The sequence below is a fragment of the Leopardus geoffroyi genome, chromosome B4, assembly GCF_018350155.1.
Source record: "Leopardus geoffroyi isolate Oge1 chromosome B4, O.geoffroyi_Oge1_pat1.0, whole genome shotgun sequence".
Taxonomy (NCBI): Eukaryota; Metazoa; Chordata; class Mammalia; order Carnivora; family Felidae; genus Leopardus; species Leopardus geoffroyi.
In genome coordinates, this window is record NC_059341.1 from 83,954,185 (window position 1) to 83,976,652 (window position 22,468).

Consider the following 22,468-nt stretch of genomic DNA (forward strand, 5'->3'; position numbering starts at 1 on the left):
AGGGGGGAGAGACATCCAGAGACAGGAACAAAGGCAGCCATTTGTAAGCTCTCACAGAGCACATATCTATGTTTTACTGCAAACATAGGAGCTCCTTTTTCCCTTAAGGTAGAGACCGGGATGGGTGAGGCTGAGACAACACAGTCTATGAGGAAGTAGATATAAAGGGAGAGGGGAGATATTTAAAGCATTATACAAAATATTATGCATTAATATTAGAGTCCACAGAAATGGGGACAACGAGATGGTGTGAGACAGTTGAAAATCGAAAAAGAAAATAATGGTGATGACACAGGGAAAATAAATGAAGACAAGGGGGAGAGGGTCAGTCATAGGGGTGGGGGAGTCTGGGTCAGGGAGCCTCCCCCTGTCAAATGCCACCAGCTGCAAGCCCCAGCTGTGGGACAGTGATTAGCAAGATAACGGTTGGCAGGAGCAGCCTGGCATCTCTGGTGTATGGAAAGGAAGGGGGTGTTGGGGGGGGCAGATGTGACAAAGCCCAGTGATGAGCTTGGGGATGGAGGGGGCAATGGAGCTCTGGGTGCAGGGGACGCTGCATTCCCCAGCTTCTTCAGCTCACGTGAGCCCTCCAGCCCGGGGCCTCTTTTTAGGCTAAATCTCCAAAGGATCCTAGTTTCCGCCAAGACAGGGATCCTCACTTCTTCCCTCCAGGGACACACTTAATGAATCAGCCCACTGGCCACCTGCGACCTGAGCCCCATCGCTGGCTGCCCCACCCCCACCCCAGTGTCTCCAAACTCCGCCAGAGCTCAGCCGGTCAAGGAGCCCAGAGACAATTTCCCTTCTTTTCCATTCTTATTATCTGCATTTGCTGGCTCCAAGGAACCTGAGGAGGAGAAAGGGGGTGGGGTAGCCGAAGTACAAGCACTGTGAAGGTGGGTGATCAGGGACTCACCCACACTGAGCAAATATTTGGGAAGTCACTTGTTTTATTAGTGGGCAAAGCAGCTGAGGGTGGGAGGATAAGTTCTAAGGGAGAGGGGCCTAGAAGAGTTTGGGAGAAGAAAGGTCCTCTTCAAGGGTTCCTCAATCTCTGAGCCCCACACCACGATCAGATCCTCCTGCAAACATGGGTGGGTGGGGTTGGCACAGGTCCAGAGAAGCTGCTGTCTCTGCATTAGGCCCCCACCTCTTCACTATACAGTCACTTCCAGGCAACGGCTCCCTTTCTTCTTGCATTTTAGCTTGCCGTTCCTATCACCCTCAGGGCCCTGGATGACCTTGACAGCCACACTACTCTCCTTGAACCTCACTGAGAACCTGGAGGGGAAACAGACAGAGGGGTAAAGCTGGTACCCTCATCCTCTCATCTCTACTCCCATATTTTCATGATGGTTTCCATTCTCCTTCTTAAAGGAAGTACATCTCTCCTCCCCTCGTGTCAGAAGACTCAGGGCCCCAGAGAACCTGAGTGGGGAGGCTAAGAAACACCTCCAAACCTTGCCTTGACAGAATATGCTTCACTTTCTGACTACATGAATTTTCCCGGTCACAATGACCAACAGCTTGGTCATCTGCCCCCAGGCTGGCCCTCACCCCCAGCTCATGGCCTTACTTCTCAGTCACGGAGATTAGAAGCTGCCTCTGTGTGGCATCCAGCACAGCCTGGTACATTTTGGTTAGCAGTTCAATCACATGTTCGCTGACCAGCAGGAAGTCCCCCCTGGAGCCCACTGATGATATCTTAGGAAGGGGGAAAAAGTGGGGAAGGGATTCATTTTTCCCTCTGCAGGAGCAGCCTGAGAGGCACTGAAGGCCCAGAGTGAGAGGTCTGGTCCTCATCACCTCCAGCCCACCCCAACCCCGTGATGCCCACCACCTTCTCCAGCGTGAGATACTGCACCCACAGAGCTCTGATACCTCATTCAGACGCAAGCTGAAAAGCCCATCCTTGAAGCTGGTGACTGACACCTCGGCCACACTATCTAGTCCAATGACGGTTTTGGCCTGGGACTTCTTGGTGTCTATGAGAATCACATGCCCCTTGGTCAAGAGAAGAATTCGAGAGGAAGTCTAAGGACAGAAAAGGAAAATGTGAGGAAAGGTGAAGATTAACCCCACCCTTCCAGCTACCAGTCCCAAGGCTCTGGATCAGGCCGTGGGCAGAAGTCCAGGGTGCAGACATTCACCTTGCCATTGCCACGATTGACCTTCTTCACAGTGTCTGCCATCAGAACAGGCCCTTCCTCCCCGCCCTTCAGCTTCTGCAGCTTGGGGTTCCCTTGCAGCCCAAGGTAGTCACCGCAGAATGGAATGGGGACACTGAGGACACACAGGAGGTATGTGGTGGAGACAAGTTCCTCACCACTGACCCCCAAGGCCCTGAGCCTCCCCACAGTGAGTTCCCATGTCCCTTCCCCCATGCTCCACCATATCCTCTATCTCAGCATGGTCCAGGACCAACATCAGCATCCCCTGAGAACTTGTTAGAAAGGCAAATTATTGGGCCCCAGCCCCAGATCTGCTGAATCAGAAACTCTGGGCGGGGGGTGGTGCAGCAATCTGGGTGTTATCAAGCCTGCCAAGTGGTGCTGATGCACACTAGTTTGGGGACCACTGCCCTATCCCACCTGGGGGATCCTGTCTTTGCTCTGGATGAAACTGACTGTGCAGGGTCTGTGGGGCCCTCACCTCTGGGGGTAGGAAGCCTTCTTGCCCTTGAACAGTTCGCTGGCACAGAGCTTCTCCTTCAGGATCTCTACCTGCTTTGGGGACAGTCGATCCCGGAATCTCTTGCACTGTGAGAGGGAGGGGCAGGGGCTAAGCTTGTGGAGGCAGAGGGCAGGCCTGGTGTGGGGGTTTGGGAGAACACTGAGAGGTGGAAGGAGGGCAGGGGCTGGAGAAGAGGAGATACAGGGAATAGAATAGGCTCTAGGCACTTCAGAGAGGGCAGCTGCTGGAGGAACACTGCCCCCCCCTCAAAGGGACTCTGGGAGAGGGGGATGGAAACAATCAAATGTGTCAGCCCCAGGAGGAGGGCTATATGCCAGCACACAGCGCAAGGCCTACTCTAGACAGGTGCTCAGTACATATTTCCTGAATGGAAGCACACTGTGCTGAGTGAAATAAGCCAGATAGAAAAGGACAAATGTATGATTCTACTTCCATGAGGTACCGAGAACAGTCAAGTTCACAGAGAAAGTCGATTATAAGTCCCAGAGGCTACAGGAGTGGGGAATGGGGAGTTACTGCTTAATGTGTACAGGATTGCAGTTTGGGCTGATAAAAAAGAAATACAGAGACGGATGGTGGTGACGGCTGCGCAATAGTGTGAACGTGCTTTATGCCACCGGACTTACAAATGGTTAAGATGGCCAATTTTGTGATGTATGTTGTTTTCACCATGAAGAAAAAAAGTGGAAGAAGGAGGCAGAAGATGGAAATCAGAGGGAGGAGGAAAAAAAGACAAATGAGAGGAGTCGTGCTGGGCCCCACTCACCTTCCAGCGGTAGAAGAGCTGCTGTAGCTCCTGGTTCGCTGTGTTGAAGCATCTGTAAGGGGCCGCTGGCCACGTTCTGTCCAGGATGTTGGTAGACGGCAAATTGTTCCTCAGCCCCAGCAGGAACTTCTGTGTCTAGATTGGAAGCAGGGGGATTGGGAGTGGACCGATGAGAAGACAGACCTCCCAACAGGCAAACTCTCATCCAGGACCTGCCACCTGAAAGGAGGGAGGCCACCCAGAGTAAGAAGCAACAAGTAGAGCGAGGAGTCAGAAGGGAGTCACCTCCTGGATCTCTTGTGGGTCCAGTGTTCACTGGAGGCTGGGCAGTGAGAGCGTGAACAGGAGACTGGGAGGGAGGGAGGGAAGGGTTAGTTCCAAGCAGAGACCTGCTGCCCAGGGTAGTGAGGTGAGAGCAACCAAGATGAAAACTGGCCTCAGTATTTTGCTCCTGTGACTTCCTATTGTCTCAGTTCATAGCTGCCTACAGCTGGCTGCCACTGTCTGCATTGGCTATAGGACAGGTACCAAACCTCCCCCCTTCCCTGATCGGTCAAGCCCAATGCCTCAACCTGGCATTCAAAGTCTTCTATTTAGGGCCCAATCTCATGCCCCAGGATCCCCTGCATGATCCCAGCACACCTCTCAGGTAGTGTTCCTCATCAAGCCCTCTGCCTAGCCCAGGCGTGATCACTCGGTGCCTCAGCCCATCCTGCTCTCAACTTAGCTCTGCCCATCTAGATTGTACCTATCCTTTCAGACACAGCTCGAAGCCCTCCCTGATTCCCTGGGCCAGGGCTGCCTCTCCTTTCTTTGAAGCCCCACAGCACTTTGTCTATACATCTGTGTTTGTACTACTATTATCTGTGTGGAAATCTTTTCCCTCTTCTAGACAATGAGTCCTTGGGAGTCTGGATCCTAAGCTGAGTTCTTGTTGTTGTTGTTGTTTTTTCCCCCTGCCATTCAACAACATTTATTGAGTGTCTGCTCTGTGCCTGGCACTGTTCTAGGTATTGATACACAGCAGTGAACAGAACAAACAAAATCTCTATTCTCACTGAGCTTATATTCTACTGGGGGTAGGGAAGAACCCCACAGCAAACAAACATATATGTAAGGTCAGATAATTATATATGCTATGATGCAAAAAAGCTGGCCCTGAGACCAGAAATGAGCAGTAGCATATCCCAGAAACGAAAAGAAAGTGAGACTGGATTAAATCGAGCAAGAAGAAAGAAGATCAGAGGATTGGTTGGTCAAGTACATTCATGAAGGGCCTTGTAGGCTGAGGTAAGAACACTGGCTTTTATTGGGAGTGAAATGAAATGCCATTAGAGGATTTTAAGGGGGAAGAGTGACATAATCTGCCTTACGTTCTTTTTTATTTCATATAACTTACTGTCTTATTTTGAAAGTTTTTAAACTTACATAAAAGTTGAAGAAACATGACAGTGAATATCTGCATGCCACATATTCCTTACCTAAATCCACCAACTGATAATGTTAACAATTGGCCATATTTGCAGGCTTTCTAACACATGCACACATGTATACAAATGGGCATAAATACATACACACACTCACATATATATAAATCTTTGCTACCATATCATTCTAAAGTAGGTTAGAGAAATCATGGCATTTTCCCTAAAACTTAAGCACGCATCTCCCAAGAACCAGGACATTCTCCTACACAAATCATAATTCCACCTCCATACCTAAGAAGACAAACATTAATTGGATACACTCATCCAACAGCAATGCATGCTCAAATTTCTCCTAATGTCCTTTATAAACTTCTAAAAATGCCCTTTTTAGCTTTGTTCTTATTCTTTCTGTTCCAGGATCAGATCAAGTATCACCCATGGCATCTGTTTAGTCTCCCCCAATCTAGAATAAGGACTCTCCAGTCTTTATATCCCAGGGAACACCCAGCACCCTGTTTGTTTGTGGGGTAGAATTATTGAAGGTATAGAAAACAGCTTGATCTTGAGTACTTCCAAGTTTTGGATTTTTTTTTTTAAGTTTATTTATTTTTGAGAGAGAGAGAGAGAGAGAGCAAGTGGGGGAGGAGCAGAAAGAGAGGGAGAGAGAGAGAATTCCAAGCAGGCTTAGCACTGTTAGCATGGAGCCTGATGTGGGTCTCGAACTCACAAACTGTGAGATCGTGACCTAAGCCAAAATCAGGAGTCAGACACTTAACTGACTGAGCCACCCGTGCGCCCCCAAGTTTTTGGAATTTTTATGAAAACTTCTTACTGACACATTAGGTTAAAAAAATTAAAATGGGAAAAGGGAGGGTATGCAGTATATTGCTATAATTCTCCAGGAACTATCCAAGCTCTTTGATTCCTCTGCTACAAAGATCTTGCAGGCTTGGTCTAATCACCTCACACCTTGGTTTAAGTCCCCAAGGGGACTTGGTCAGGTCTAGTTTGATTTAATTCAATAAACATTCCTAAGCATTTCCTCCAATCCCTCATGTGCTAACTGATGTCGAAACTCTGAAGGTTTTCTTTTCTTAATTGTTTGTTTTTTCTAGATCTAGAAAGTCTTTCCTTTCCCTATATAGCCCTCCTGCCCCAGTAGGTCTCTAGGGGGAGTGGGGGGGACAGTGTGGGGAAGCAGTCTTCGGCAGGCATTAAAACTCTGGGGTCAGATCACCTGGGTGGCTCAGTCAGTTAAGTGTCCGACTTCAGCTCAGGTCATGGTCTCACATTCCATGGGTTTGAGCTCTGCGTTGGGCTCTGTGCTGATAGAGCCTGGAGCCTGCTTCTGATTCTGTGTCTCCCTCTCTCTCTGCCCCTTCCCTGCTTGTGCTCTGTCTCTTTCTGTCTCTCGAAAATGATAAATAAAAGTTCAAAAAAAAAAAAAAGTCCCAAGTCCTCCAGAATTAAGATCTTTCCTGAGATTTCATTGTGGACTTGCTTGCTATAGCTTCAGAAGAGCCGGAAGAAAGATACAATCCCTCCACTTTCACCCCTACCGTAAAATGGATCTCGGAAGGTTGAGTTAGGTAACCCTATGTCCTCACTCTGCTCTTCCATGAGGCTCAGTCTCTTCAAACTGTTGTTAGCCATCCAGCCTGTCTCTTCTCGGGCCTATTCATCATGGACCAGTCAGTGGGTGTGCTGGGACCCCTTCCTGCCCCAAGGTTGCCCACAGTGTCCACTCCTTCCGGAGTGCACTCTGATTCTGCCCCTGGGCCCTGAGGCACCAAAGCCCCATTCCTTCTTACCCTAGGACTTAATAATTAAGTACATGCAGATCAAAGAAACCCTTCCAGGGAAAGCTTTGATCACCTCTTCTCAAACCCCTCATCTTCCTTTTCCAAACCTGACCCTCCCTCCACAACCTCCCCTCCACCTTCCACCCTCAACCCCCACCACTTACTATGCTCTTATAGATGAAATCTGCCAAGGTAAGGGCAGCCCCCGACCGGAAGTATTTTCGATAATCCTTGCGGGCCTAAAAGGGATACATGAGAAAGGAGCCAAAGTAAAGATAGACAGACCTAGAAGATAAGGAGACAGAGGTTCTACTGTTTTCCAACCATACAAAGAGCACAGTTAGATAAAGTGCCGAGACTCTACTGGAGGGAGAAAGTAAAGGCAGACAAGCTGGCAATGAGGAAGGCACTCAAAGCCAAGTCAGGGACACACCCAGGTGTATACACACATCTCCCCAGTACGCACCCACACTCCCAGACACACACCCAGATGCAGGCATGCCATCACACAGAGGTACGCCATGGGTGTGGGCAGAACTTGCTTTCTGCTACTCTTTCCTCCCAGCAGCTGGCACAATCCAGGAGAAACCATGTGGGGGAAGAACCCATGTGTGCGGAGGAAACCCCTCTCCCCTTCCGCATTACCTTCCACCCTCTCACAAAAGCCTGGATCAGCACCACTGATGCCTTTATCTTCGCATAGCGCTTCCTTTGCTGCAGAAAAACAATAGGGCTGTTAGAAAAAACTCCATCCCCTGAACCACCTCTCCTACTTCCCACTCTCTCCCTCTCTCTTTTTTAAATGTTTATTTATTTTGAGAGACAGAGATGGAGACAGAGAGAGAGAATCCCAAGCAGACTCCACACTGTTAGCACAGAGCCCAACGTAGGGCTTGATCTCACAAACCAAGAGATCATGACTTGAGCCGAAATCAAGAGTTGGATGCTTAACCGACTGTGCCACCCAGGCGCCCCTGACTCTTTTATTGGAGTGAAAGGGATGGGACTTTAGGGGGCAACTGATACCATGTTGCCTCGAAACCAGGAGGAAATGAGGATCTGACTCTTGCGCATCAGCTGGTAGTGGGTGCGGCAGCGCCAGCCCCGGTAGATCTTCTGAATGAGCGTGGCCAGCTGCTGCAGTCTCAGGCGCCGCTTTTCTTCCAGGTAGAACAGCTGTGGAGAGGTGGAAGGTGGGGCGGAAAGGCTGGCCTAGGGGAATAGCACTCTCTCCTCCTGGAGCCCAGGTGCCAGGGGCTTCCCAGCCAGTGTTTTATTCATTCCATTGACTTCTTAGTGCATTCGTTTATTCGCTCACTCATTATTATTCTGTTAAGTGTTATTCACCTTAACAGAAACCTACTGAATTCTAACTCTGTCAGAGGCACGTGCGAGGTCTGGAAATTTAGACATGAGTGGCACATCACCTTGATCTTCAGGAGTTCTGCTACAGGTAGAGGCACTCAGAGTGGGCCATGCAAGCAGGGTGGGGTAGGAGCCCAAGGATTCAGTTTCCAGGGACAAAGTCCCTGCAGAAAGCAGACTTCCTCACCCACCATCCATCCCAAGTTATAGATGCTCCCCTCCGCCCCAGCCTCTCACTCATGGACCCTCCAACTTTTCTGCCTCCTACCCCAACCAAACACAAGTGCACCCTCCAACTCACAGTCTTAGGGCTTCTGATGAAGATCTTCGTCTTCCCAAAGGCCAGCTCCTCTGAGGACAAGCTCAGCTCCCCCAGGACCTTCTCAACTCCCTCCCTACAGGAGCAGATGGGGAAAGCTACCAAGGGGCATCCCAGAGAAGGATCCTCTTTCACCTTTCCCCAACCTCTTATACCCAGGGAGAGGAGTTCAGGGCTTGAACAGACTTCAGAGCCTCTGCAAAGTGATCAGTTCATTTCCCCAAGTATCCATTCATGGAGTTTTGGCAATTTACATGGCACTGTCTGTTCTCCCCACCACCCAGATGTTCCCTGCACTGCCCTTCCCTGCTCCCCCATCTCCCCCCGGAGTCTTACCTGTCTCCCCCATTCCAGCGAGGCCACGTGCTCCGCCCCAACAATCGGTACCTTTCCAGGAAGGGCTCATACCTCTGGCGGTAGGCATAGCCCGCCCGACGCACCCGCACGTTCTCTAGCAGTCCCAGGTACCGAGTCTGGACGGCCACCAGCTCTGACGAGAACTGACCTCGCTGCTGATGCTCATTGGGCTTTATACACCTTGGGGTGGGGGGAGAGGTGCAAGGCACAGGCATGAGGAGCTTCACCTTTGCAAGTGTGACCCATCCTGGTCTCTATAACCCTATTCTGGAGGGTTATTTTCAGAGGAAGTGAACACACTGGCCTTCCCAGCTTCACTCACTACAGCGTGGTTCCTACTAAAGTCTGATGCTTTCCCTGCCACAGGATTCTCAGTTCCTCATTTTTTATGAGGGAAGGGCCTTCTGATACTCTTATTCCAGAGACACCCTCCCCCCAACAATGGACAGGTTCTATAGTGCTGGACCCTGCATCTGCCATCACATATGCTGCATTTCCCCATGTACCCAGCGTGTCACCTGATGTAGTTGGGGTTTTTGGAATATAAGTTCTTCATGAGTATGGCCACAGAACTCTTGAATTGGGCTCCAGCAGTTGGGGGGCGCTTGAGAGATGTCTGTGTGGGAACTCCTTCAGGGAACAAGGACTGAAGGAGGGGGTGCTGGGCCTTCCACATGGCCTGGGACAAGTCCCGGAAGAGTAGGTCATTGTTCTTATCAATGAAGCTGTTCACGTTGTAAGTCACCTGTAGAGGAATAGCTATGGGTCTGGAGGGTCCATGACCTTGTCCCAGCACTTGGCACTCCCAATCTCATTGTGAAGTATTCCCAGATCTCATCTCCCCGCAGGTCCTCCCCCATTGCCTTCCGCCCATGCCCAGGCCCATTTCTACCCTCCAGCCCTGCATGTCACCTTGCCCGCATAGTGGCAGATGCGAAAGCAGCTGAGGCCCATGGTGTGGTCATACTGGCGCTGGGCATTCTGGGTGACTTTGCTCTCATAGTAACCATGCTTGGAGAAGACCTGGTTCAGCTTCGCTAGGAAGGTGGAGTCACTGACCACCCCAGGCCGTAGGCACTCCTCATCCAGCATGGCCAGGATGCCTTGCTGATTCTGGTCAGGGGAACAAGATCAGCCCAACTTAGACCTGATCCTCCAAGATGTCCACATCCTCACTGCTGTCCCTCTGCCCCTTCATCCTTTGCCCACTTCACCATCCTTACCAAGTGGGGCAAGGGGAGGGGGAAGGACAAGGATATTCAGGCAGTCTGGAAGAGGAGGTCTCAGAGATAACATAAAGATAACTCACGTGCTCAATGAGGTTACAGATAATGCCATTATCAAAGTAGTCCACCTTTGTCCACGGTATGCCCTGGCAAGAAGAGGCATGACAGGTTACAAGAGCAGGTCCAAGACAAGTCTCCAAAGACCTCACCAGACTCTGGCTCCCTCTCACCCAACCCACGAAGGACTCAGAAAGCCCTATAATTAAGAGGGGTCCTTGGTGTGGCTTCCGTTTAGGTTCCCATCCCTCCAGGTTGATGGAGAATTTGTGGGGTGGGAGACATGTGAAAGGACCCAGAGCAGCTGTGAGAGAGGGGGAGATGCTGAAGAGAGCCCTGTAGGTGGTGTGGGGTGAAGATCGGGGTAGGGATTGCCCCACTGTGGAGTGAGGAAGGATCCTTGAGCGTGTGCAAGAGCAAAGGCCACACTGTTCTGGCAATGATCAATAAAACCAAAGCACATGAGTGAATTTCATCAAGCAACAAACCTAACTTGATACATCTTCAAAGACCTACATCAGTGCTTTTCAAACTTGCATGGCAGTCAGCTAGAGGGCTTGTAAAAACAGACTGCTGGGCCCCATCCCCAGGCTTTCTGATTCAGCATGTCTGGGATAGAGCCTAGGAATCTGCCTTTCTAACACCTTTCCAGGGATGCTGCTGGTCCAGGACCACACTTTAAGAACTACTAATCTACCTGATTCTTTGGGACTGTATAGTTTTTGTTTTTGTTTTTGTTTTTGTTTTAAGCAAGAATGGTACAGAAGGAGACCCAAAGACAATCGTTCCCCACTTAGGGGTAGCCACAGACAGGATAGCTTCTGATCCCACCCAAGGGCCAGCCCTCCCAGACTCAGACCATTCCCAGGTGTGGGGGTGTGGCTGGGGAACACTCTCCCACCCCCTCACAGATCTTCAGGGAATGTAGAGTGGAATTAAGTAGTTGCCTTCCCATTTCATCCCCAAAATACTTTCCCCAACTAGTTAAATGAAGTATGATATCCTTACAACCCTGTGTAGCTGTAAAGATGCATCTTTATATACGATATGGAAAGATCTCATTAATTGATGAAAGCAAGGGGTAGAGCAGAGCATATTCACTGCCATTTGAAAAAAATTCTGTGGGAAAATAAACTTCTACATTTGCCTGATTACACATAAAAGACCTCTGAAAAGAGGGCCACTTTAGTTGCCTCTAGATGGTTGGAGAACTAAGAGGCTGGGGATGGGCTGGGAGAGAGCCCTTTCTTTATATGCCTTTTTAAGCTTTTTGAATTTTGAGGCATGGGAATGTATTCTCTAGTTGATCGTTTAAAATTTTAAGATAAAAACATGAAAAACAACTTAAAAAAAACCTTTCCCACACATTGTGACCACATTGTCTGAAATTCTGCTGCAGCAGATTCCCAAGGGCTCACAGGCAGCATCCCTGGCAGCGTTTTGATGAGTGAGACTCTCAGCCATTCACACTTTGGGGGGAATTAGCTCAATCAGATAGCTTTTCTAACACCTAGCCATAGAAAGCAAGCCTTCTTGCTGAACAGGGGAAGGAGTGTGGAAATGTTGAGCCATGGGGAACTTCTGGGGAGGAAGTCTGGGATCAGGGTGCTACATGAGGAGATGGTGACATCAGCCAGGGCCCGAGGAGACAAAGAATTGTGAGGTGTCAGAGAAGAGCACCAAAATGGATGTGGTGGGGTGACAAGCCTGGGAGAAATGTCCCTTCTAAATCAGGCTCACAGTGTGCCGCAGGCCACGCTCAGCTGTCACTTCACCCTCGTGAGGACTCCCCCCACACAGCCTTCCATCAGTCTGCCCTTGCTGGCACGGCCTGGGGTGGGAGCAGGGGACTAGGGGGTGGAAAGCAAAAACAAGGGCTTCTTGGTAATGCTGCACTGTTGAGCAGTGAAAGGGGAACTTTTTGTCCTTTGTGTTCCCATCTGGGCACAAGTGAGAGGAAACCGGGATTGAGGAGAAAGACAGACGTGGCGCGCACACCAGCGTCACTTTGGAGAGGGGCTGTGGGGGAAGGCTCCGCGCACCTCTCTCTTATATTCCTCTTGCTCCTCTTTCAGCGTCATCTCGATGAACACCTGCTGCAGCTTCTCATTGCAGTAGTTGATCACAAACTGCTCAAAGCTATTGTCCTGAAGGAGGGGACCCAGGTTAGAGAGAGAGCAGCTCAGTCCAAGACCCTTCCTCCCTCTCAGCCTCACGCCTCCCCTCTCGCAAGCCCCTCCCTTTGAGCCTCTGCACCCGAACCCTAGGGATGCAGGGTGGCTGCGGTTGGGGGAAGCTCTCTCACCTCTAAAATTTCAAAGCCGTAGATATCCAGGACCCCCATTACCTTCTTTTTCTCCCCGCTGCCCACCTGAAGAGGAGGGAAAGATAAATCTGAGGACGAGCCCCCTCTGCACACCAGGCCAGGCCCTTCTGGGGCGGATGTGATTGGAGCAGAGGGCAAACAGAACTCGGGTGAGCTTGACCAGTTGTGATTTTATTCTCCTTCCTCCTCTACACACTAGGGAGGACACGCAGAGGGAGGAGAGGAGGAGGGAGATGTAAGCAGATTCCAGGATGGTGCTCCCAGGGGACGAGGTAAAAAGACTTTAAAATCTTCTGAGGAAAATAACCATCTCGTACATTTGTAGAGCAATTTAGAAAAAATTCTATGTTCTTACTTCATTAAACCTCATGATAACCCTATAAGCTGTGATAATTCTCATTTTACAGATGGACAGGTCAAATTTCAAAGGGGCTAAGCGTTTTTAAATCCCATTTTCCCCTGTTGCCTTTCCATAATAGCTTCTGAATTGAAGGCATTTTCATGTACAAAATTAAAAAAATTTTTTTTAATGTTTATTTATTTTTTGAGAGAGAGAGGCAGACTGCAAGTGGGGGAGGGGCAGAGAAAGAGGGAGTGACAGAATCGGAAGCAGGTTCCAGGCTCTGAGCTGACAGCACAGAGCCTGATGTGGGACTTGAACCCACAAACCGTGAGATCATGAGCTGAGCCTAAGTCGGATGCTTAACCAACTGAGCCACCCAGGCACCCCCATGCACAAACTTTTTTAAATAATAGCTCTATTTTTATCTAATTCACATTCTATAAAATTTACCCTTTAAAGGTATACAATTCAGTGATTTTTCAGTATATTCAAAATGCATATGGGGGTGCCTAGGTGGCTCAATCGGGTAAGTGTCCAACTCTTGGTTTTAGCTCAGGTCATGATCTTACAGTTCATGAGTTCAAGCCCTGCATTAGGCTCTACGCCGACAGCACAGGCCCTGCTTAAGATTCTCTCTCTCTCTTCCTCTTTCTCTCTGCTCCTCCCCCCCCTCTCAAAATAAACTTAAAAAAAAAAAAAAAAAGTGTATGACCATCACCACTACCTAATTCCAGAGCATTTTCATGATCTCCCAAAGAAATCTTGTACTCATACCCATTAGCTGTCATTCCACCTTCCCCTCTCCCTCCACTCCAAGCCCCTGCTAACCATTAATCTACCACCCTCTCCATAGATTTGCCTATTACATTTCATATAAATGGAATCACCTTTTGTGTCTGGCTGCTTCCACTTGAATGTTTTCACGATTTGTCTGTGTTGAGCATGTATCAGTACTTCATTCCTTTTTATGGCCTATTTATTTATTTATATCCCATTGTATGGATATACCACTTTTATTTACCCATTCATCAACTGATGGACATTTGAGTTGTTTCCACTTTTTGGCTATTATGGGTAATGCCTCTATGAACATTTGGGTACAGGTTTTTACATGAACATCTGTTTTCAATTCTCTTGGATCTATATCTGGAGTGGAATTTCTGGGTTATATGGTAACCATGTCCATAATTTTATCTGATCCTCACTATGAAGGAGGTAGGCATTAGCATCCAATTTTCCAAATCAGGAAACTGAGGCTCAGAATCTCTGTGAAACTAAAAGTCCACACAGCTGGTAAACAGGGGATCCAGACAGTCAAACTCAAAAACCAGAGATGCTTCCACAACAACACACTATTGGAAGGAACTGTACCTTACCCTTCATCCTTCTTACTCTCTTCATCTCAGAACCTGAAGTATAGGGATGGTGACCGGGACAAGAAAAGTGAGGCAGACAGGAGAGTGTTGAGGGAGGAGAGCAATCTCTCACCTTGATACTCTCATTGATTCGATTCACTATCCAGTTGAAAAGGCGGCTGTAGATGTTCTTAGCCAGAGCATCCCGAGCATACTGAGCCTGTCGGGCAGAGCCAGCTGGTTAGGATGGCAGCCACAGAATAGTCTCAAAATCAGCCCCCTCCCATAGGGCCCTTACCTGGGTGAAGTTCAGTGTAGTGACCACCTCCTCTTTGGCTGTTTTCATGGTCCTTGAGCACAAAGCTTTCTCTAGTTCCTCTGAATTCAAACCTATCATTTCCCCAATCTCCTGGACTCCTGGAGTGATGAGGAAATACAACATGGCCTGAAAGAGAGCTATCTCCTAGGGAGGGAGGGCTGAGAAGTGACACTGCTAGGAGACTGGTCTCCCAAGGTCTTGGGGATATCCTTGCAGCCCATCCATAACATGGCCCAAGAGGAAACTCTGGGGAGAGGAGAGGGAGCTGCGGACACTTTAAATGCATTATCTACTTTATTTTATTTTTGAGTAGGCTTCACACCCAAAGTGGAGCCCAACGTGGGGCTTGAACTCACAACCCTGACATCAAGACCTGAGCTGAAATCAAGAGTCAGACACTTAACTGACTGACCCACCCAAGTGCCCCTGCATTATCTACTTCAATAGGAGAATCTCCTGAAATTCTTTGCAAAGACTCCACTTAGACTCAGAGATGTGCCAGAACCAAGGTCTAACTTCATAACCTCACTCCAAAATGCCTCACTAGGAATTCTTAATGAGTGTGTTTGGGGTAGAACTCAGGAATGGCTGAGTGGGACTGAATCGGAATGGAGTCAGTTACTCAGCAGATGGTGGACGAACAGAAATTGTAGTAGGAGATTCAGGGAGCGGCTTAGAGGGTACCAGCAGGGCGGTGCAGACCTCTCCCATCACGGATGCCACTTGCTGATGTCCCATTGGCCTGGGACTCATCTGCTAGCTCCACGTTCCCCAGCTTCAGCACCAGGGCCGTCACCTCTAGCACCTGTTGAATCTCTACCTCCGAGAACCCAATCACAGTCATTGCATTCTGGAGGAGATAGCAGAAATGAGAAGTTGAACTGTGGTGCCAGCTCAATGCCTCCCTTCTCAAAGCCAAAGCCTGGGCTCAGGGGATAGCCTAAGGCCCACCCTGGGCACCCACCTGTACAGACTTGAAGTTGGAGGCATCATCCATGCCATCAACTCTAGACACTTTCTGGTGCAGATAGGCATAATGACTTGTGTCCCGCTCGAGCTTCAGGGCCTCTGCAAGGGTCAGTATGAGAATCTGATTCAACATTCAATCTTTTTAAAGTCACCAAACTCTAACTATGTGCTTTCATTTTATATTCACAAACTAGTTATAATGAATTTTGATAGGTTTTTTGTCTATATGCATCATAGGGTATAAACCTCCCTCTAATTCTTATAGGCAACAGAAATTCTACTTTTAAATGACCAGTAAATTGTAGTGGCCTTTCCCATCAAACAAAGCAGGATTGGATCCCTGTGCTGAATGTGGAAGGCAATGATTTCATGGGGAGTTAGCATTTAATCATGTACTTTATATCCTTTGGCAACTAGAAAACGTTAAAGTGCTTGGGAGGAGGGTTAGTACCCAGGCTCTCAGGAGTCCTCCGGCCTTGACTCTCACAGCCCTTGCCCTAGCTTGGTTTACTCATTTATTCGAAGGAGCCATTTTTGTTTTCGGTTCGTCCCCTGCCTCCTTTGTTTTGGGATCATTAATTCCCATTATAATAGACTAAATTTTCAAGCAGTATTTAGAGTTTGGGTATTCTTAATTGTTGGGGTTTTCCTAACTTTGATGAAAGAAAAGACTCATTCTGCTCTTCTTCCCATCCTCAGGGTTCTCAACAATAAAAACAAACAAGCCAACCCTCCATCCTACTCAGTTCTCAGTGGCTCAGAGAGGAAAGACGGGTGAGCACATATCTCCCACCCACCCAGAGCCTCAACACCTCACCCTAGGCCTGGATTGGCTCATTCATTATTTGTTCAGTAAGCACCAACAAAGTTGCAGGTACTATGTTCCCTAATCCTGACCCCTCTCCTGGAAACTTTCCTTGGACATTGTGGGGCTGAGCCAAAAGGCTCTCTTGTGTTCCCCCATGGTGGATCTCTATCCCAGTCCATAACACATGGGCTAGGTTTTGTTTTTTCTGTCTCTCCCACAAATGAACAACACATTGGGACTGTGTTTTTCATCTTTGTTTTCTGTGTGCCTGCTTGGCATACATAAACTTTTGTCTTTTTAATAAATGAGTCAAGGTTATGATCCAAGCTGTTCACCTGAGATGGGAAGAAGTAGGTTAAGCATGGAGCTTGAGGGATATCAATGATCTGTTATTCAAATGATCTGAGAATCAGGGAAAGTCCCTCAAACTAGAGTTTAATGACAGCTTCCCCTGAGACACAGATTTTGAAAGAGGAACCTGCTAAAGAAAGGTGTCTGGACAAAGAATGAGTCAGAAAGGCCCTGGGATGATGACACCAGGGAGGCTCTGTCCAGACTTAGCTTAAGCCAATGGGTAACAGTCAGACAGAATAAGATACTGGGGCCTATGATTCGAACAAATTGAGCACAACCAAGACTACTGAGCTAGGAAGGAATAATGAGACCTGTGGGGGCTCTTGAACCATGGAGATCCCTAGGAGGGGAAAAGAGATAGGCACAAGTCCAGCAGAGAATAACCAGGAACCAAAAGGACAGGTCCTTGGGGGCCATACACCCACACTGCTCACAGCTAGAGGGGGCATTGGGAGGCAAACTCTGGCAGGGCCCGAAGTCCCACCAGACTCTGCAGTGATGCCCACCCAGAACCACCTCAGGCCCATCCAGCACCCAGGGCTCCCCAGGACAAGGCAGAGGTCTCCATGCCTTCTGCTCCTACAGCTACCCACACAGGCCTATTGAACGTATCTGTCATCCCTAGAAGACCTTAAGTTCTTCGAGGACAAGAGCCATGTTATCTTATTCAACTCTGCATTGCTAGAGGCTAGCACAATGTTCGATAATAGGTGTTCAACAGATATTTGATGAATGAATACATGAAACCTCCATCAAGCCATCTAAGAAGAAGAAATCAAGGACAGGGGCTGGGTGAGGTAGATGTAGACCCAGAACAACTTCAACTACTGCTCATCAAAATTTCTTTAACACTTAAATATCCTGTCTGATTTTCTGCTGAGCTAGCGATTAAGTCCCTTAAATTGAAGATAGGAAAGAATGGTAGGTGGAAATAAGTGTCCCATTTCTGAAGCCAGCCTGGGAAAAGAGGAACCCAAGCAGGACAGAGGAATAAGAGCAGGTCAAGAGACAAGAAGGTTTATTCCTAGCAATACAATCCCAGAAAAAAGAGGAGAACACAGAGGTCAGGGGATTGTTTCCAACAATGAGTGGATGAAATTCAGTGTGAGGAATGCAGGAAGAAGGAGCCTGAGGGCTCAGGGAAAGAGGGCTGCAGGGGTGCAGAGGGGCCCAAAGGTTCTAGGGATTAAATGGAGGTTGGGGACCTTCTTCCATGTGTCTGGGCAGGCACGTACCCAGCAGGTGTGCATCTGCTCCGGCCAGTAGCTGATAGAAGATGTGGAAGTTCCTTTCTCCTTCGAGCTGCTTCACCACTCGGGATTTCTCAAGCAGGTCTGGCAGGGAATTAGAAAATAATGTCCTAGAGCTCAGGGAGATTCCACAGCTTCCCTCTAAGCCTGCCCTCTTCGCTGGTGTTCCTACTGGTAGGGAAGCCTCCTGGTAGCCTACTATTCCTTCCTATGGTTTCAAATCACCAGAAAGGGACACTGTGGGATGGGGAGAAGAGAGAGGTGGTAAGCAGAATGGGGAGACACGTACAGTTTGTGATGACTCCACCGAGGGGCGATCCTTTGAAGTCAAACTCAATATCCATGTATTTTCCCTACAGAGACCAGAGAGAGAAAGAGATTTTGCTTCCTCTTCTTCTCACCACCCCACCCAGGAGGGGTCTGTGCTGCATTCCTCCTTCTAAAGCCCCCACACCCTCTCCTCCCAGGCCAGGGAGATGGTCACTCACAAATCGAGAGGAGTTGTTGTTGCGAATGGTCTTGGCATTACCAAAAGCTGCAGAGATGAGAGAGAAGGTGAGGTAACTGAGGGAAGAAGAGGGGCTCGAGAGAAGGGGAAGGAAGGACGTCTTCTAGTCATCAGGTCAATCTCAGAGTTTTCAAGCTGAACAAGAACAGGGTAAGAGGGTGTAGGGCTGAGTGTCCCTGGGCCAGCAGGGTGGAGGGTGGAGAGGGCAGAGACTGGGATACTCACCCTCCAGCACCGGGTTTGACTGAAGCAGTTGTTCCTTCACAGAGTTCACCTGCTCCCCTTTCCCACAGACAGCCGCCACATAAGACATCACCAGCTTACTGGCCTCTGTGCAAGAGAAACCTTCACATGGATCCCCACCACTCTCCTTAACTCCTGTCATTCCAGCACCATACCCCTCAGAATCAGAAAAAGTGGGAAGGAATTTCTGGGGTGGGGCAAGACCAGGTCTGGCTTGGAAAGAGATGAGGGGGTGGTTCCAGCAGTGACTGCACAGCCTCCCCAAGCCAGGCACCTCACCAGTCTTGCCGGCTCCGCTCTCGCCCGTTATGAGGATACACTGGTCTCGGTCCCGGTCCCTCAGTGACTGGTATGCCACATTTGCCAAAGCATAGCTTGGGAGGAGGAAGCAGGTGAAGACTGATGTGGGGCTAATCCAAGACACTACCTTCCACTCAATCTCCAGCCTCCAGAGTCATCCACCCTCCTCACTTGGACTAGACTGAGGTAAGTGATAGGCCTAGGAAGGGTCTTCCTGGGGCCAGTGGGGAAGGGGAAGCCAGAGAACTTCCTTCAGGAGAAAGGATGGAGGAAATTAGGGTGTCTCACTGTCAGAAGTTAGGGCCCTATCAGCCTTCCCTCAGTTCCTTTACTTACATATGGGGCTTCAGCTCATAGAAGGTATAGTCCTGGTATTTGGCAATGAACTCTGGACCATAGATGGGCAGCTGCTGGTAGGGATTCATGGAGATCAACACATTCCCAATGTAGGTCTGGAGCCAAAAAAGGTAAAGAGAATGAGCAGCGGTGGGGTTAGGGGAGGCTGAGAGGGGAAAAGGGAGTGGGAGCACATGAACTCTCTGACCACATACCCAGAGCCAGGGGCACGCATATGCACTCACATAAATCTCCTTGTTTTCATAGCGCAGCTGGAGGTTCTTGAGCAGAGGCTCCTCCTCCAGGGGTTCCAGGAGCACAAGGTCCCCCACCCCCACAGAGTCTTCCATGAGAGTCATGTCCAGAGGTTCTGCTGATCCTGGGAGTAAGTAGGTCAGTTTGCTGAAGTCTGCTCTGCTTTAGGGGCCAGTAACTGTGGGGGGGGGGGTGGGGGGGGGCAGGGGTGTGTGAGGAGGGCAGAAGGACTTAAAGAGCCTTGTCCAACTCTGGGCCCTAGAGACAATCCTCAACCTAGGGGTCCTCTGGACTAGTCAAAGCTAACTGTGGGAGGCTGCAGAAACTCTCCCCAGCGGGGAGGGGCAGGGGTGGGACAGGACCACCTGCCTTTGACCAGGGTAAGGAAGGCACCCAGCAGGTAGCACCTGGGGAAGCACAGTTGTGCTTGCAGGAGAGCGGGCTGGGGAGGAAAGGTTAACTCTGAAAACTTGCTCTGTCCTGCGCTGAGGCCCTGGCCAGGGTCCAGACTCCCTGACCCTCTGCCCCCAGTTCTCCTTCTCAACTCTCTATCTCTCACAGCTTCTATTTCAGTCACCCAGTCCACCCAGAACCATTGCAAAAGCTCTTCCAAAGATCCCTCTCATTGCCACATCAAGATTCATCTTTTAAATGGGATAAGTTGATGAGTTAGAGGAACAGAGGCAGAAGTTCCTCCATAAGAGATTAGAATACCCTGAAGAGAATAAAAGTTTGGTTTCTCCAACATCAAGTAGCTGTCAGGATCTCTGGATGTATCTATTTTTCTATCTCCAGTTTTTATACCCATTGCTGTAACCTTCCGGCATGGACTTTGCCCCATAGGGACACACCCAGCTTTTTAGCAGCTGGTGGGAGTGGGCAAGGAGGAACAGAGTTATTGTGGGGCTCATCCCCTGCTCAGTGGGCACATGGCAGGTGTAACCGAAGGAGGAAGCCCAGCCCTCCTCAGTCTTGCCTGTGGGACTGAGTAGGTGGGGTGGCCTGGAGCAGGACAGAATTATTAGTACAATGGTCAGGGCTACTCCCTAACAGGAATAAAAGAGCCACATCCTCCTAGTCTCCAGCAATGCTGAACCTGGGCGGGGGAGGGGAGGGAAGCAGGAACTGAAGGTGGGGCAAGAGGGGAACACAGGCTGCCTTCAGCCTTCACTATGCCTCCCCCAAGTTCCAGAAAATGAGAGCACTTGTCACTTCCTGGAAGGACACAACTGAGAAAGCAATAAGAATAGTGACAGTAGCAATCGCAAACAATCAGGTGCCATGGGCCAGGCAGAGCTCTAAACACTACATATACTCATTCATTTGATGCTTACAAACAGTATCCTCACAAAGTAGGAACTATTACTATTCCACATGCTCCAGATTAAAAAACAGAAGTTAAACTTTTAAGTAACTTGGCAGGCAAGGGTGAGAAACAGAAATAGGGCTGGAAGAAGCCATCTTCTTTGGATTTGGATTTGAGGGGAGTGGGAATGTGATTGGTTGGAGGTGAGAAAGGGAAAAACAAAGCAGCTCCCAGATAGGGCACCCCAAAAGATGCGGAGCAGTGACAGGTCAAGGCAAGACTCACCCAACACTGGAACAAACTAGGGTGTAACTTCAGTGTCCCTTGTAAAATGGTGGATGAAATCCCAATTTGACAGGAAGGGGGCATAGGAGTTCCAAGGCACCAAGGGTGGAGAGATGCCTTCGTTATTGGGAGCTGTCCATGGTGTCGGGCAGGCCAGGAAAGAGGTTGCCCTCCTCTTGCCAGTGTCCACTCTTCTGACCTTCCACTGTGCTGCCTCCTCCAGCTCAGGCTCCCTGTGCCAGTCAAGCCAAGAGAGGCCAGAGACGGCTGCTCAGCACAAAGTCCGAGGCTGTTCCTGTTAAGGGTGTGGCTCACTTAACCCTTCACAGGCCTGAAGGCCCAGAGGGAGATGCTCGGTTACACGAGAAAAGTCCACTCTAGGTAGGAAAGGGTATCTGGCTGGGCTTAGCTGAGAGGCTCAGGTAGAGTTCTTGCTCCACTGCCCCCAAAATTTGGAAGTAAGAGCAGGAGTGGAATTTATAGCTAAGGAAAAGCTTTCCAAAAAGTCAGGAATTTTGTCAAAAAGGAAGGTAGGCTGGAGTGTCTTCCTAGGAAAGAAACAGTACTTCCCTCAAACCTTCCTATCTCATTGAGAGTCAGAGGGTATTAATGACATTATTTGGAGAACTAAGCAGACAAAATCCCCAAATTCCCTCCCCTCATAAGTCAGCCCCCACAAACAGACCCAAAGACTAAAGTTAGTAATACCACCTGGCATCTGTATAGATGTCAGTTTCATTGACTCCCACCTGTATCATCTCACTGAATCACAACACCCTGTGAGCTAGGCAGTGCAGCTACTCACTCCATTGAAAAGGAAAATTAGAGGCAAATACTGAGGCTCAGAGAGGTTGCACAGACGGTATATGGCAGAACCAGAAACAGAATGCAGCTTCCTGACTCTAAGTCAGCCATAGGTTTCAGCCCAAGTCTTGGTATTTCTGATTTTAATCCTTCTGTGCGAGAAACCTGAATGAGACCCCGAGACGCTGCTTCCTGGGCACAGCTAGAAATAGATGCCTCCAATAGATAAGAAACTTATGCTATCCTATTTTGCAGGGCATCCCCTCACCCACCCAGGAAAATTCCTAAACAACAGGCTCCCTCTGCCCACCATCCTCTCTCCCAGGCATGCACAAAGAGCGAATCGGGTCATTACACACACTTAGCTGAAGATAGACTCGATCCTCCAACTACCGGCCACAGCTGCTTGGTTCAAGGTCCAAACTCTACTGCTCTCGCAGAAGCACTCTGCATACGCCTGCATACGCCTGGCCCATCAGCAGCTCCATTATCAACCTGCCCTTACATGATTTATTGATCTACTATATATATCTGAAGGGAGAAAAAAGGCAAGGAAAGGAGAGAGCGAGCAAGCTGAGTGGAAGTGCCATTGGCACACAACCCCATGTACAAATGGAAGCAGTATCTGTGTCAGAGGCAGAAAGGGCTACAGATTCCCTATTTTACATGGAGAAAACAGACCTGGGGTGAGAAG

At 49.1% G+C, this 22,468-nt stretch overlaps 1 protein-coding gene across 3 annotated transcripts; it reads right to left on the reverse strand.

Annotated features, from left to right (window-relative positions):
- Positions 1–932: 932 nt before the first annotated feature.
- Positions 933–22,255, reverse strand: MYO1A (myosin IA). 3 transcript variants are annotated; one of them, XM_045463847.1, is made up of 29 exons: positions 22,134–22,255; positions 20,971–21,265; positions 19,370–19,503; positions 19,125–19,240; positions 18,768–18,862; positions 18,471–18,575; positions 18,226–18,272; positions 18,027–18,090; positions 17,723–17,821; positions 15,321–15,424; positions 15,059–15,206; positions 14,336–14,454; positions 14,171–14,257; positions 12,319–12,384; positions 12,056–12,160; positions 10,040–10,102; positions 9,643–9,843; positions 9,249–9,475; positions 8,710–8,910; positions 8,356–8,449; positions 7,716–7,865; positions 7,335–7,403; positions 6,854–6,928; positions 3,461–3,595; positions 2,653–2,759; positions 2,151–2,283; positions 1,882–2,034; positions 1,577–1,704; positions 933–1,281 (listed from the first exon to the last, which is right to left on the reverse strand). In XM_045463847.1, the coding sequence occupies exons 3-29, from the start codon at positions 19,481–19,483 to the stop codon at positions 1,158–1,160; spliced, it is 3,129 nt and encodes a 1,042-aa protein (XP_045319803.1). In that variant the 5' UTR covers positions 19,484–19,503; positions 20,971–21,265; positions 22,134–22,255; the 3' UTR covers positions 933–1,157. The 3 variants fall into 3 exon arrangements, with proteins under 3 accessions (XP_045319803.1, XP_045319805.1, XP_045319804.1); XM_045463849.1 differs by having other exon boundaries at positions 19,370–19,557; XM_045463848.1 differs by having other exon boundaries at positions 20,971–21,203; positions 22,134–22,153.
- Between the last annotated feature and the right edge of the window lie 213 nt (positions 22,256–22,468).